Below are 14863 nucleotides of genomic sequence, written 5' to 3'. Positions count from 1 at the left end.
TGTCCTTGTTTATTATTTTTTAACCACATTTTTTCCTATTTTATAAGAACATATTTATCAAAACATCATTTAAATAACTCACAGAATAGTGAGTAATCATTTACTTGCTTGGTCAGGAATATAAGAGAAAGGTTGTCTGTGCATTTTGCTTGCCTTTCACCAAAAAAAAAAAAATTATTGAAGACACGTGGCAAAGTTGCTGGGATATCAAAAGAGAAAAAGACAAGCTCTTAAACATTTAGATAATGATTTTTTACACATGGTCTTTACCCAATATCCAAACACTTATTTTATGGAGGCTGCATAATGCTATAATAATATGATAAAATATTATTGTCAGTGCTATTGCCAAGGCATAATAGAAACTGAGAACTGGAAGTATATCTATGATAAATGCTTAGGCGGAGGAAAAAGTTAAGATCAGTTACTATAAGGCAAAAGATCAAACTGCCATATACTTAAACTAAAACATTATGTTAGAATTTATGTCATCAAATTTGTTCTCATAGTGGGCTTAGAAAAAAGAATAGAAAATATTACAATTTTTCAGAACGGCATACTTTGATAAAAATTTTCCTTCATAAAAGTTTAATTTTGTTTGTGATTTCCTCTTTCATTCTTTCTTCCTTCTTCCCTCCCTCCCTCTCTCTTTTCTTCCTTCCTTCCTTCCTTCCTTCCTTCCTTCCTTTCTTTCTTTCCTTCCTTCCTTTCTTCCTTTCTTTCTTTCCTTCCTTCCTTTCTTTTTTCTTCTTTCTTTCTTTCTTTCTTTTTTTTTTTTTTTTTAACGCCAGCACATCATATATGGCTTAATGTGGAAAGGAAATGAGAAACTTAGCAATCTTAGAATTAAAATGTATTCAGCAATGTGGTTTTCAACCTTAGGTGTTTCTGTCTGCCATTCTCTGTGCCTAAACCTTGCTATTCTGTGTATAATACACAGAACAACTGTTGTGGCAGTAATGGTGCGATCTGTACTTCGGTGTGTAAATGTAGGGACTTCTGGTTGATGGGGGAATTATAAGCTTGTGGTGAGTTGCAAATTGAATCCAAAGATCTGTATTAAGGACAATAGTACAGTTGCTTTTTTAACTTGTTGTCAGACCAGTATTGTCAACTTTTGATTATTCAGAAGATGACCAAAATCAAATGAATTTAAATATTATGCCAATTGTATATAAATTGAAGAGATTTATGCTAGTATCATTTATTAAAATGGTGTCTTAGACTATTAAAATGGAAGTTTTACAAATTTAGGGCTAAAATGTATGCACACTAATTCAAGTAGGTTTCTTATCAATAAAGACATCATGCATAATTTACTATATACATAAAATACACACTGGAGTACTTACTCTCCTCTGCATTCTACATAATTAAGGTAAAGTTTCTAGTCTAGTTCATAGTTTGTAGTTCATAATGTAGCTAAAATTTCTAGTCTAGTTTATAGTCTCACTATGTCTCACTCACTGAAAACCATGACCAGTCATGGTTAATCTTTGCCAAATGCAGATGTATTTATCTTGTATAGTAACTATATAAATGATTGTCAGGATTCTTCTAAAGGAACCAAAAATTTCAAACCTACCACTGCATAATCAAATTATGACAGAATAAACACTGGAATTTAATGAATATTTATTAATCTCTCTTCTCCCTTCTCCTATCCAGCCAGTATTGGTAGGATAAATACCAGTGATATGGCTGAAAGATGTGTAAAGCAGAAGGGAGAAGAAGTGAGGGAATGACTTACCCATAAATGAATGAGCTAAATCCTGAATAATCAAGAGTTGCTCCAACCTCAACTGGACACCTCTTGCTACTCTCTATTTTCCATTCTGCCATTTTAGTATCATAGCATCAGTGTTTTCCATTGTTTAATATTATGGAGTAACATTTGAAAATATGCTGAAATGTAATTACATCAATGGCAATTCATTATATTTGCAGCTTTTCTAAAACTGGTTGTGTTTTGTTCAAAAGCCAAGTTATTTTTATGTAACAATACTCTTCTTATCATGTTTAAATTCATAAGCTTCTGCTGAAATATAGTTCATCATCATTAGAATTGGCTTTGGGTATTACTTAAGATTACACATGGTTATGATACATTTAGTATAATATGTATCAATGGAATACACTTAAAATTTTACCTAGCTATAAAATTTCCTATATAGAAAAATGAAATGAGTAAAATGGCATATCTTGAAAAAAATTTTGTAAGTAGAGCGGTAACTTCATCATTAAACACAAAATACTTTAATTTTTATCAAATTTCTCTCACTTTATTACTGCTAACTTGACAATTTAATATGTACTCTAAAGAGCAAAATGGCAATTCTTAGAAATCATGAAAGTAGGAAACAAAACTGCTTAAAATACCTTAATGCACTTACAATATTGGAGTAAAGTTATTTAACCTTTTCTAGGAATGTTTTTATAATACCATTTTAATTGTCATTTGTCATATAATTAGAACAAATATTAAACAGGATTTCTTAAGAAACTTCTTTGCTTTTGAGAACAATTTTAACTTGCAGAAATGATCTTATTTTTCCCCGAACTTTTCACTGAAAATCACATTGCATAGAGGCATAGGTATATTGCATGCATTATAATCATGCTATTTCTAAATTTCTGCACAGTAGTTTGACAGCTTTTGAAATGACAAGTCAGATTTTAAAAACATCAGCATTCCATTAAAGACACACATAACTTATGGCAATATATAAAATGCGATGCTGTGTTTTTATAACTCCATTTCTTTCATGGAAAGAGGGATGGGAAACAGGTCAAATGGAGAGAGAGAGAATTTCTGTGGTCTAAATATCCATGTGCATCTTAGGAGATAATCAGATCATAAGTTGACCTTGAAATAAAATCTTATATTTAACTCACTGGGAAAATTTTAAAAAAATTAACCTAAAATCTAGATACATGAAATTTTTTGAAGAAAGAAATATTTTATTTGCCTATAAACACAAGCTGTATAACTACATCTACTAATCAAATACGATTCCTCAAAACATCTGTTCTTTAACATGATATAGATGTCATAAAAAATTTAAATATCCAAAACACTGAAACAGAGCTTTTCTTGTGGTCGGTCAAGATATTTTGACATTGGGGAGGGTATGTGCTATGGTGAGTGCTGCGAAGTGTGTAAACCTGGCAATTCACAGACCTGTACCCCTGGGGATAAAAATACATTATATGTTTATTAAAAAATTTAAAATTTTTTTTTTAAAATAATCATAAAAAAAGAATCAAAGATATTTTGATAAAATGAAGTCATATTTACGTATAATATAACAAGTTAAAGTAGTGGAAATAAAAATAAGTTAAACCAGAAGTTTAATGTCAGTGAGACAACCAAATGTTCGAATGTGGAGCATGTGCATGCACGCAGACACACCCACACCCCCCCCCCACACACCCACATGAACACACTTCAAATAGAGATTCTGGTATTGTATATTCAAAACCTATGCTATTTCAGTGAGAAACCTATAATTTCTTTCTCAGGTCTTTCAGAATAAATTGTAATGATTATTTTGAAAAGCTCATTCCTAATAATTGGATTAGTCATATAAATTGTACAATTTAAGTATATATATATAACATCAGGACTTTCAAACCTGGATAAAACGTATGTTTAACTTCATTTTGATTACTAATTATTTAAATTCTCTAGCAGGGAATGATTATTTCCAGGTTAAGACATTTTAGTTCTCTCACTTGACTTAGGTCACTATGCTAGTGAGCACCCATGAATACCCACATCGACACAGTTCTTGATTCATAAGGTGTAAAAACATGAGAATGTTAATTAGCTCATAACTGAAATTGCCATGTAGATTGGGTTACCATAACCTCAAAGAAGTATGTGTTCAGTTTCCACCATTAAATGTCTTTTTTCTTTTAGAGTTTTCGATATTAGATGTTATCACTAGAGCATTCTCATTTTACAGATGAATAAATGATTGTATGTAATTCGAAGTACTTTGCTCAAAATTGTATCTCAGAGTAATGAGAAATTAAAAGAGTACAGACTTTGGCATCTGGTTCCTGGTTTTAGTATTAACCCTGCTACCCGCTAGCTGTGTTATCTACTCAAGTGATTTAAATTCTCTAAGCCTTCATTTTCTCATCCACGAATGATTAACAAAAAGTCTATGTCATGGAGTTATGTATTTTCCTAGCATACGGGAAAAAGACATCTTAATTTTCACCTATTATTTTTATATTAGTGCAATGGTTGTCAAGTGGGGGGAGATTTTTCTATTCACAGGACATATGGCAAAACACTTTGTCTTGTCACCACAAAGAGTCAACAGTGGTACAATGCTTCTGGTATTTGGTGGATACAGGCCAGGGATGCTCTTAGATATTCTATAATGCACAGAGTAGCCCCTTTAACAAAGATTTATCCAGCCCATAATGCTAACAGGGGCAAAGCTAAGGAACTGATGTAGTCGAAAAAAGAAAAAAAAGAAAGACAATTAGACTCAAGCTTTTCTTATCCCTATGCTAGTCATTATCTATTTTATAGCCTATTTCATAACTAAGAACAGTGATTTTGTTTCAAAGTGATTTATTTACTGTTTTCTTTTAATTTTTGCCAATGATTATCTTCCATGACTCTCTCTCTCTCTGTCTATATATATACACACACACACACAGACACATAATTTTGTACTCTGTTGTCTTATAGATTTAATATTTTCTAATGTTCAATATTCACATTCTAAGAAAGAAAGAACTATGTTTCCACCCTAAGTATCAATGTTTCAATTGCTTCTTTTTTTTAGCTACCTGCCATTTGCTAAAACTCCCCTAAAAAACTGAGAAAACATAAAAGAAAAAAGAAACCTAAGATATTATTTAAATAAGCAATTATTTCCAATATTAATATATGTAGAACATCTGTACCCATTTTCAAAATTTCTATTCTCTGTAAATCAAGAGATTTACTTGTTTCCAAAGCTGTCCAATTTGGCATACAATGATTCTCATGTCATTGTATCCAATTCTAAAGAATTCTAAGATACTCTGAATGCAAAAATATCCTTTGAGTATAATATATTCAATAAAGTAATTGTCTAAAGAAATCTAATATGGCAAATAGTTTTGTCACTTAAAAATCTTGATTTGTTTTTATTTCCCCTGTAATTAATGTTACCACTTGCCAAACATACCTGAATAATTTTATTTGCCAAATACATACCCTAGGGGTATAGGATTTCTGAGTATCCCATGAAACAACAATTAATAACCATTGGCATTGACTGTGGGTTCCATAATACGCTGTTAGTTTAGAAATCTAAACATTTATAATTTCTTTGAATAATAAGCTTGTTTGAAAGAAACAATAACGATGTATCTTGGTTGAAAAGACTTTCTGAGAGTGTGTAATCTTCGGAATGCTCAAAGTGCCAGTAGAGCCTAGATATTATTTGGTAAAGGAAGAAAGCGCTAGTACTTTGGGTTCCAAGTAAAAAATAAAATATTTGGAAGTAGGATAAGAGCAACGTGGTGATTATTATCCCGTAAAGATATCTCTGTTGTATAAAATGATTGTACTGACTGAGTCATTTGAAGTTTGGTCTTCAGCTGCTTATCTGTACAATTTTCTAAAGTATATTTTATGCTCCCTTCTTTTATCAAAAAAAAAGAAAGTTACTGTTCCTATGGTAGGTCCATATTTTCAAAATCGTTCAATGAAATTGTACCTTTAATTTAAATGTTATTGGTAAGCATGCGCAAATGTATGTTTCCACCACTCTGTGCCAACAAAATAATGAAGCCCCCAAAAGGGGGAGAATGTATATGATAGCTCTCCTTAATAGTATGAATTATATGTTTGGCTGCAAACAGATTTTCAAGGTACAGTTTGGGAACCTGCCTTTGAAAATTGGACCCCATGTATCTAAATTGGGACTGTAATCTAACTAGTTTGTGCAAAATGTTTGTGTCTTTGCCGTGTGAAATATTGAGGTGTGCTACTAGTTGAATCAATACATACATCCAATGTGTGCTTTCTTCATGCAGGGATTTGAGACGGCTTGGAGTGACTCTTGTTGGTCACCAGAAGAAGATCATGAACAGCCTTCAAGAAATGAAGGTGCAGCTGGTAAATGGGATGGTGCCATTGTAACTTCATTTTAATGTCACTTCGTCCAGTGAACGATTCTGCACTTTGTAAACAAGCCCCGAGATTTATTTTAACAAAAAAAAAAAAAAAAAGGGAAAAAGGGAAAACTCAGTGATTTCTAAACCTTAGGAGAGCATTTGTTTCAGCCACAGAATTTGTAATCAGTGTTTTGCTAAAATCTCCTTATCTTCCTCAGTGTCTTCATTTTTCATGAAGCAAATATAACCTGCATGGAATAAAAACATGAACTTAAACATTATCTTATGTTGCAACAAGAAAATCCTTTCCACTACTTCTACAAAATTTTATAAGTGAAAAATATAACTATATATAGCACCTTTACAGACTGAATTAAGGCAGCCCCTTTCAAAACTTCCAAGAATCTACTTGAAAGGAAAAGTTTATAGCCATTTGTGGGCTAACAAAAGCTGCAATTTACTGACGTTTACTTCAAGTCTTAATCGTCTACATAAGTGTATTGAAGAGCAATATGATTAGATAATTCCTTAATAGATACCTTCTTTTGTAATTTTAAAATGCTGTTACACAGCGTTAAGTTATAGACTCTAGTGTATAAATATGTTGCTTGATTAAGGACAAGTACAATACAGGGTGTATATTTATTTTTCTGTGTTATAAAATTTACTTTTAGTTGCTCTTCTAGAAACCATTGGGTAATAAATGTGTATATACTGTATAATTTGCTATATACCCAGGAATCAATTTAAGTTGCAGTTTTGTGTGTGATGCTTGCACATGTGTGCGTTATCATTCTGCTTGCATTTTTAATAGTTTTAATTTGAGCAACATACAGGAACAAGTGCTCCACAGTGTATTATGAATAGGAGAGGTAGGGAAGCAGTAAAACGAAAATTTAACACAAGCTTGTGTCTCTCTTCCTCTCATATGTCCAAAAGCTACTAAATCTCTTTATTCACTAACAGGAAATGTCTATAAGATTAAATCCCCTTTGGCTTTTTGAAAACACTTTGTGATATCTGTGACAATGCAGTTCTTCTAGCCATTAATCTTGCACCCCTGTAAGAAATTTCACCTTTCCGAGTCCCAGAAAATATCTTGTCAAGCAAAGTTGACACCGAAGGGCACGTTTTCAGCAGGATGTAGAAGGATTTAACTGTGCAGGCTTCTGTTAATGTTGTTAAATCCAGGCACATAGCACTAAGTGTTACCCCTAAGTGTTAATCCTTTGTAACCATTTCCCTTGTGGTTCAGCCCTAGAAATTTTGATACTAAGTCAGCAATGGAATAATGAAATATATATATATATACACACACACACACACACACACACACACGCATATATATGTATATATATAATCTATCCTTGTTTCAAAACTTAACAACTTTTATTAATTGATGGCTGTTTATTCATTTGGTAATTTCTTCTTATATTCAGTTTCATCAAATTGAACTTATTTTGATAAACCAGTCCAAAGTATTATTTAGTTGACCTTATTAAGGAATATAAGATATGTTCTATGTACATTTTATGTGCCACACTTGGTGAAGACAGACTTCTGTGTTATAAATTCTATGGCTTATTAGAATTTGAACAAAACTGAGCTTCTTGGTGAAATAACAATTTTTTATAGTATTACATTTTATAGAAACCATAGAATGATGTGATTATTCAAGGAGCACCGCATTTGAACAAAATATAGCCTATTTATGATTATCAAGGGCAATAGTATATTGGAGTAGTCTGGATTAATGAAATCCATAGAAAATATATCGGCATGATATTAATGGTATTCTGTCTTTTCCAAGCACTTGCTTTAGTTGAATGTAGCACATGGAGGAATAAACCTTTAAGGAATAACTTCTTTCTACCTTGCCCACTTTTTACTTAAGCAGTAGGGTAACTCTTTGCTAAAGAACATGGCAAAAAAAAAAAAAAAAGGAAAAGAAACAAAAGGAAAAAACAAGGTCTAAACAATTCTCAGATTACCGGTATATTTAGTTCAGCCCAATTATGGCTATAATTATTTATTAGATCTACACTGTACCATGGGTCCTAACAAAATACACTTCAAGTATATTTTAATAGATTAGTGAAATTTGCAGAGGAAGTAGAGAAGGTGGATTTAGCATTGTCTTGATAAAATCACAAGTAAGTGGGCATCACCATCACGAAAGATGCCTTTGTTCGTTTGAGGAAAAGAAATGAACTAATTCTTTTTATACAAAACAATTGGAGATATATTGCACTTTATTGAATTTTGTAAAAAAAAAAACAACTGAATTTAAGTGATAAAGTAACAATTGAGAAACTTCAAAGGACTAGACATACTGACTCTAAATACAAACTATCATAAATGTTACTAGCCACAATGACTTACACATAACAAAGATATTTTCTGAACTGTCTTCTAACTTTATATGTTCAAAAATGATGGGAGATAAACACGGAGATATCTAAGTGATTAGAATTTATTATTCAAGTAGATTTCCTTTTTTTCCACAAAAGAACAAAATAAATCAATATGGATCAATTCCTTTGCAGTCTTGGTATTCCTTATGGAACATAAATTGAGATGAAAGTTAGACACATCAATTTCATCTATATCTCCCTTTGGTTGAGAATTTCTAAGGAATGAAATATGATTTTAAAATAAATGAAGAGACTTTCAAATAAGATCTGCTCTCCCCCACATAAAAAAAGAGGAAAGAATTCATTTCTAAAATACTTATTCACCACTGGATATGTCACCAATTGGGAAGTGCCAATCTCATCTATAAATGTGAGAAGTGGAACCAGGAGAAGAGGCGGCTCTTGTGAAATGCAGTGAGGCAGTAACCCAGGGCGAGGTTTGACAAATCTTGATTGTGTGATTTCTTATCCTTTTGGTTCATTTTGTCACCCGCCAGACAACCAAAAATAAAACATAGACTCAATAATTTTAGCACATAAGATAGATTTGTCAAATAATACATAATGTTATTGTAACTATCAAGTAGCAATACCTTTAAAGCATGAGTCGTTCTCAATGTCGAACTTGGAAAATAGGTACAAGCAGGGAGTTTTTTCAACTTACTGATACCTGTTGAAGTCACTCAATTTCTACTCCTATCAATCATAATTTGTTTCCTAATCTTCCCATTTGCTCACATGTTCTTCTTGGCCATTGAAATATCTGAATTGTATGTAAAAATGTAAAGATTTTGTTTTTCCCATGTTAAAAAGAAAATGTGCATAATCTCTTATTTCTTCTCTTTTAATCACCAAGTCAGTGTTCTAAAGTTGTAGGATTACTGTAAAAATTATATTCCAATACTCTATCTAAACTTAAATGTGGCCAGCATTATTAGTTTCTGCATTGCCAAAACAATACAGGGCATCCTTTGCTGAGTTTGTAAAGAGTTTTAACCAGTGTGCAATGGTGAGGAGATAGTTTCACATCTTAAGTTTAAAATGAGAAACTAATATCTGTTGAACACTTAATGTGTTTGCATGTCTGCTATTTACTCTTTATGTGAAAGTCAAAGATTTTTTTTTTAACACCATTCTTTCTCCCATTTAATGTGGGCTTGCAGAAGCACAAGTAGAAAAATTTACCTGTGGAAGACATTTTTGTTTGTAATGGTGTGTTGGATGGCAAATTCGCGTCAGATGTTAGAAATTTACTAGATGTATGATGTTGCATAGTAGAATAAGGTCTTTTTCCCATTTTTTTCTTTCTAAAAATAAGAAGACAATATGCTAAATATGATATAGTAAGCTGTCTTTGCTTATGTCCTGCCAGATGTTTAAACTCTAAATAAAGAAAAAGTAGGTACAATATGATGATGATGATGATGAATAAACAATCAAAATGCTAGTTTTATTTGAAATTAATAACTAGAATAAGTCATCATTTTTTCAACTCTGTAACACAGCTGGTTACATTGAATATTTTTCTCTATTATGCTGTTAATTATATAGTAATGTATCAAAGGAGAAATAGATAAGAACTTTCTTTTCATGTTGGTTTATAAAAAACATCTTTTTACATATAAATGATTGAATGTTCTTATTCAGAATGACCACAAAATTATTGCTTAGGAGAAGACACAATTCTTTAAAAAGAGAGCGAGAGAGAATCTATTTATAATAATCAGAATCAAATGTCATTTGTTTCTTCTAAATGTAAATGAAAAAAAAATTGAAGGTAGCAAAATAAGTCATGTTTATTCAGTCTGGGCTATATTAACAGTAGAGATTACAGTGGTCAACATATTTGTGTATCTTTAGATTGCTATAGTTTTACATTTAATAATTTTACAGTGTGTAAATTTCATTTATAATAGCTTGAGAATAAAATATAGGCTCAGTCATTTGTTAATATGTTTATTAAATTCACTTAGTTTCAGGCAGGTCAAAAGCAGCTGTATAGAGTGTCTTATTCTAGGCTAGGCATCAAGATATCTCAAATCCCTGCCTAAGCATTAATTCACGAAAAGATTAGTGTTCCTGTATTTCCTTCCCCATTTGAAGCTCTCTGTGCATTTGGTTTGTGTACATGTTTTTGTAGTGTAAGATATGAAATTTTATATTTTTTCAGAAAATAAAAAAACCCTTTGAATACAGTTAAATCCGATTGTCATGCTTGACCCTCCCCCAGTAGATTCTAAACTTACAGCCTTTGTATAAAGATTTCAGTTAGTTCTAATAAAAATGTTTGAATTTCCTATGCTAAACATTTAAAATGCAATCAGCATTCATTTTCTTCAAAGACATATTCATGAATCTTTGCATTCGAGTATTTTGGCAACTAGAGTTTGACATAAGACTGTAGGACATGAGCATAATTGTGTGAAACCTAATTAGAAGTTGATTTGTGACAGTGTAATACAGCATTACTTGAAAAAACCAAAACCAAAAACAGAAAACTCTGTGTACCATCTGCAAAAAGAGACTTTGCTGTGTCGCATAGTTGGTCATCATTTCACTGCCAAGCATCTGCTGGTAGCTTGGGTGGAGGAGTTACATCCTTATAAGAAAGGGTGTCAGTAAGTACAAATGCTCCCTCTTTTTCTGTATATATTATATCATATTGGTCTCCTTTTGTAAAAAGCATACCAAACAACCTGCTGTATTCAAGGAAATTTGTCATATTTGTAAATTTTTGCATTTACATTCCTGAAAAGTGACATCACCATGACTATGGAAATAATCCCTAACTCCTTTGCCTATACATAGAATCAGTATTAGAAGGTATATATATATCATTTACTATTTTAGTAAATGGCCTCATGTAAAGACTCTGAGTACTTTGTTACCAAATAGACTATTCTTGCCTCTGCTTTGCTGCAAATGTAAAGATCTCATGATAAAAGGAATTTGTCTCCCAATCCTATGGACATTCTTGATCAGGTAGGAGGGATGGTGTGGTGGTGGGAGGCAAATGTTTAATAAAACATTTTAAAAAAAGGGGACTATTCTGTATTATAATTTTCCACACTGCATTATAATTTTATTGTCTCCACTTTATTGATGAGGACACCATGACCCAAAGCTGGTAAGAAATTGCCCAAGTCCCTGACCGCTCTTCAAAGGCAGGGTGAAAACTACATTTATTTGAAACCAAACCCAAATATTGACCATGCTATCTAGATAATGGAATCATTAAGGCCAATCTCCTGATTTAACTGGTGCAAGAATTGAAGTTTAGCAAGAGAGGAATTACCTGAACTTTTTCACAAAGTGAGGTGTAAACCTTGGGTGGGAATCAGGATTTGACTGATTACATTTCTAACATACATGATTTTTAGAGTAACCAAGTAACAAATCTTGGGAGTCAAAAATAGTTTTGCTTATTTGTAATTCTTCCACTGAATAGGAGCACAATTTATTTCAGTGCATCTTTCTAGTATAGGCATAGTTTTCTCAACTACAAACACAGAAGATTGCAATACATATTTGTTATTTATTTCCAGCTATAATATCTGAACTTCGGTTGTGGAACTTTGAAGTCTACAAGTGATTCATGACCAAACTGTTACCAAAAATTAAAAAAAATGATATTTATTAAAATTCATAGTAGCCTTTTAAATCAGATAGAGTTTTATGTAAAATATTAAATGTAATTTTACTTGAATTAGCAGGCTAAAAATAATAAATTAGAAAAAAGCTGGCCAAAGTATTGAACTATAATTTTTTTCACAGTAAGAGTTATTAGTTCTTAAATCTTCCCCCTAATTTTTTAAAGCTAATAATGAAAAACATTAACATGTTGAGGTTATTAATTTCAATTTGAAGTTTCTTAGTGATCCTGTTTTCAGAAATTAAAAATTTGTTCAGTCCTCACAACAGTCCTTCAAGTGAGATATTTAACCTGTTTTTCTTTTGAACAAAGGTAGAAACCAAAGCTATGCAAGGCTAAGTGACTTTCTTCAGATCACATACTTCATTGCTACATTTCTTCTCTCTTTTAAAGTTAATCCTCTGCCTCTGAGTTCCAGATGATGCTCTCCTACCTGCTTGGAAACCTGTTGCATCAATTGCACCTGGTCCTGAATGTCCTTGCCTATCAGTCTCCATGGTTCCCCTCTCCTAGCCTCTACGTATATGTGAGGGAGTCTATGGAATGTGGTTGTCTGGAGCTAGCATGTCAAAACTAGTTGTTTGAACTCAGACAAGCCATTTAACCTCCCTGTTTTCAAGTAGCTCATTTATTAAATGGGGAAATCTTTTGGCTATTATGAAAATCTAAGAATACATATATAGCTAGCAAAAATAGTGCTAACCACATAGTAATTGTTTAGTAAATGTTATTTATCTTTATATAACTTCTTCACTGAAATATTTCTCCTCACTGAAATCTTTGTTCTCACTCTATAAGTGTCATCAAGACTTTCAAACACATATAAAATTTGATAAAATTTTAATAAATTCATTTGTACATATAAGCCAGCTTCAACAATTATCAACTTAATGCCAGTGTTGATTTGTACATAACTTCAGTGACTTTCTCCTCTCACAGATTAAAAGAAAATAATAAACCCAGAAGTTTTATCATTTCAAAAATATTTCTGTGTATATCTTCAAAACAGAGGGATTATTTTTAATATGACCATAATACTATTAAACTATCTAAAAATTCACAGTCTTTACAAAATATTTTCAAATATCCAGTTGGTATTCCCCTGTCTTATCATACTTTTTTTTATAGTTTCCTTGAATCAATATCCAAGTGTTTCCTTTTATTTCCTATAAATTGACAATTAGACTCACAGATTCAGGTGAGTAAGATTCAGGCTTCACTTTTTTTTAAGAAGACAGAAGTAGTGTGTAATTACATCAGTGCACACTCAAAGTAAGCTATCTTCCTGTGATGTTAACAGTAATTGAGAATCGTTGCCAAATTATTATTCATTAATAATTTCAAAATGATGATTTTCATCATTCTTTTTTCATTTAACTGCCACACTACTTTTATAAAGACTAATTTCCATTTATCAACTATTTAGTTACTTAGAGATTGAGTTTATATAAAGAAAGCAGAGAAGTTGATTGGTGTTATTCTTTTCTGTCTTTATTTAAAAGTAGTCCCAGACTCAAATATCCCCTTTATAACTAATGTCATCTCTACTAATGTCTTAACAACATTAAGAAGGTCTCCTTTAAATATTCCCTCCTTCTTGGTATCCAAGAACTCAACCTTTTCTGTTTTATCTACATTTCTGACCAATTATTCTCAGTTAATTCCACTAACTTTTATCATTCTGTCATTCTTTTAAATGCCAAAATTCCAGGATTGTGTTTTTAGTACTCTTCCTATTCCATACTATGTGCTTGCCTTAAAAATTGCATCGACTCGCAGTCTTCAATCTTAACATATATGGGGATGGATTTTCATACTGAATCTCTAGGGCTGATATTTCTCCAAATACAGCTCCATGTGTATGCATTTATACTGAAGATCTGTAATTGACTTTTGAAATGAGCATATCTCAACTGACCTTACCTCCAACACAACTTACACCTTCTCCCACAGTCTCACTAGAAGATACTACTTTATATACAGTTAAAAAAGACAGAAACCCCAAATTTATATTTTAAATTCCCTTTGCCCTCAACATCATGTGAAACTTGTCATAAGATTTTATTAGTTTCACATTAAATATGTCTCTCATACATATTACTAGCAGGTGTAGAAACATAAGCAAAAGTCAAAGGTAGCACTAAGTAGCAAACAAAACCTAGAAAGTTTAATATATCACCCAAAATCAAAAGGACACTCTTGCTTGGTATTTTATTTTATGCATTTTTATGATGGGAATTAAATGGGAATCTTACACCATTGAGCAATCAATTATAAACAGTAAACAGCAATTTTATCCAAAATTTTTCCACTATTATAATTTTGGATCATGCAATTAGAAAAAAAAAAGTTTGGAAAGCATCAGACTGACTTTTCCTTTGTCCAAATAGGTATACCCTATAGAGAAGGTGCTCTGAACCATGTCAGCAAATAAATTGACTTGGATTATGCTGAAAAAAAATTTTTTAAAGATAATAAAAATTTAGTCACAGTCATTTGAAAGGATAATCCTTGAAGGGTTTCCACTCTGATAGAAGGATAAAATAAAATGATTTACTGCATATTCCCTGGAGTGGTAATAGCCCTAACAATATGAGCTACAGAAGTCAGACCAAAAACAAATGTTTTTCAATCATTCCTTTTTTTCTCTATGAATATGTGTAATGGA

The 14863-nt window shown here is 31.7% G+C and overlaps 1 protein-coding gene across 8 annotated transcripts in view; it reads left to right on the top strand.

The window, feature by feature from the left end:
- Window positions 1-6223, top strand: part of EPHA5 (EPH receptor A5) — a gene marked incomplete at both ends in the record, with an annotated part of 340499 nt that extends 334276 nt beyond the window's left edge. For all 8 annotated transcript variants that reach the window (XM_080797649.1, XM_080797650.1, XM_080797657.1 and 5 more), the window contains one exon: window positions 6049-6223. In XM_080797649.1, the coding sequence (XP_080653775.1) occupies window positions 6049-6154 (106 nt within the window). The remainder of the gene's footprint in view (window positions 1-6048) is intronic.
- Window positions 6224-14863: the final 8640 nt, after the last annotated feature.

The sequence above is a fragment of the Martes martes genome (assembly GCF_963455335.1).
Source record: "Martes martes genome assembly, chromosome: 2".
Classification (NCBI taxonomy): domain Eukaryota; kingdom Metazoa; phylum Chordata; class Mammalia; order Carnivora; family Mustelidae; genus Martes; species Martes martes.
The sequence above is the reverse complement of the archived record's forward strand: the minus strand, read 5'-3'. Positions and strand labels throughout refer to the sequence as shown.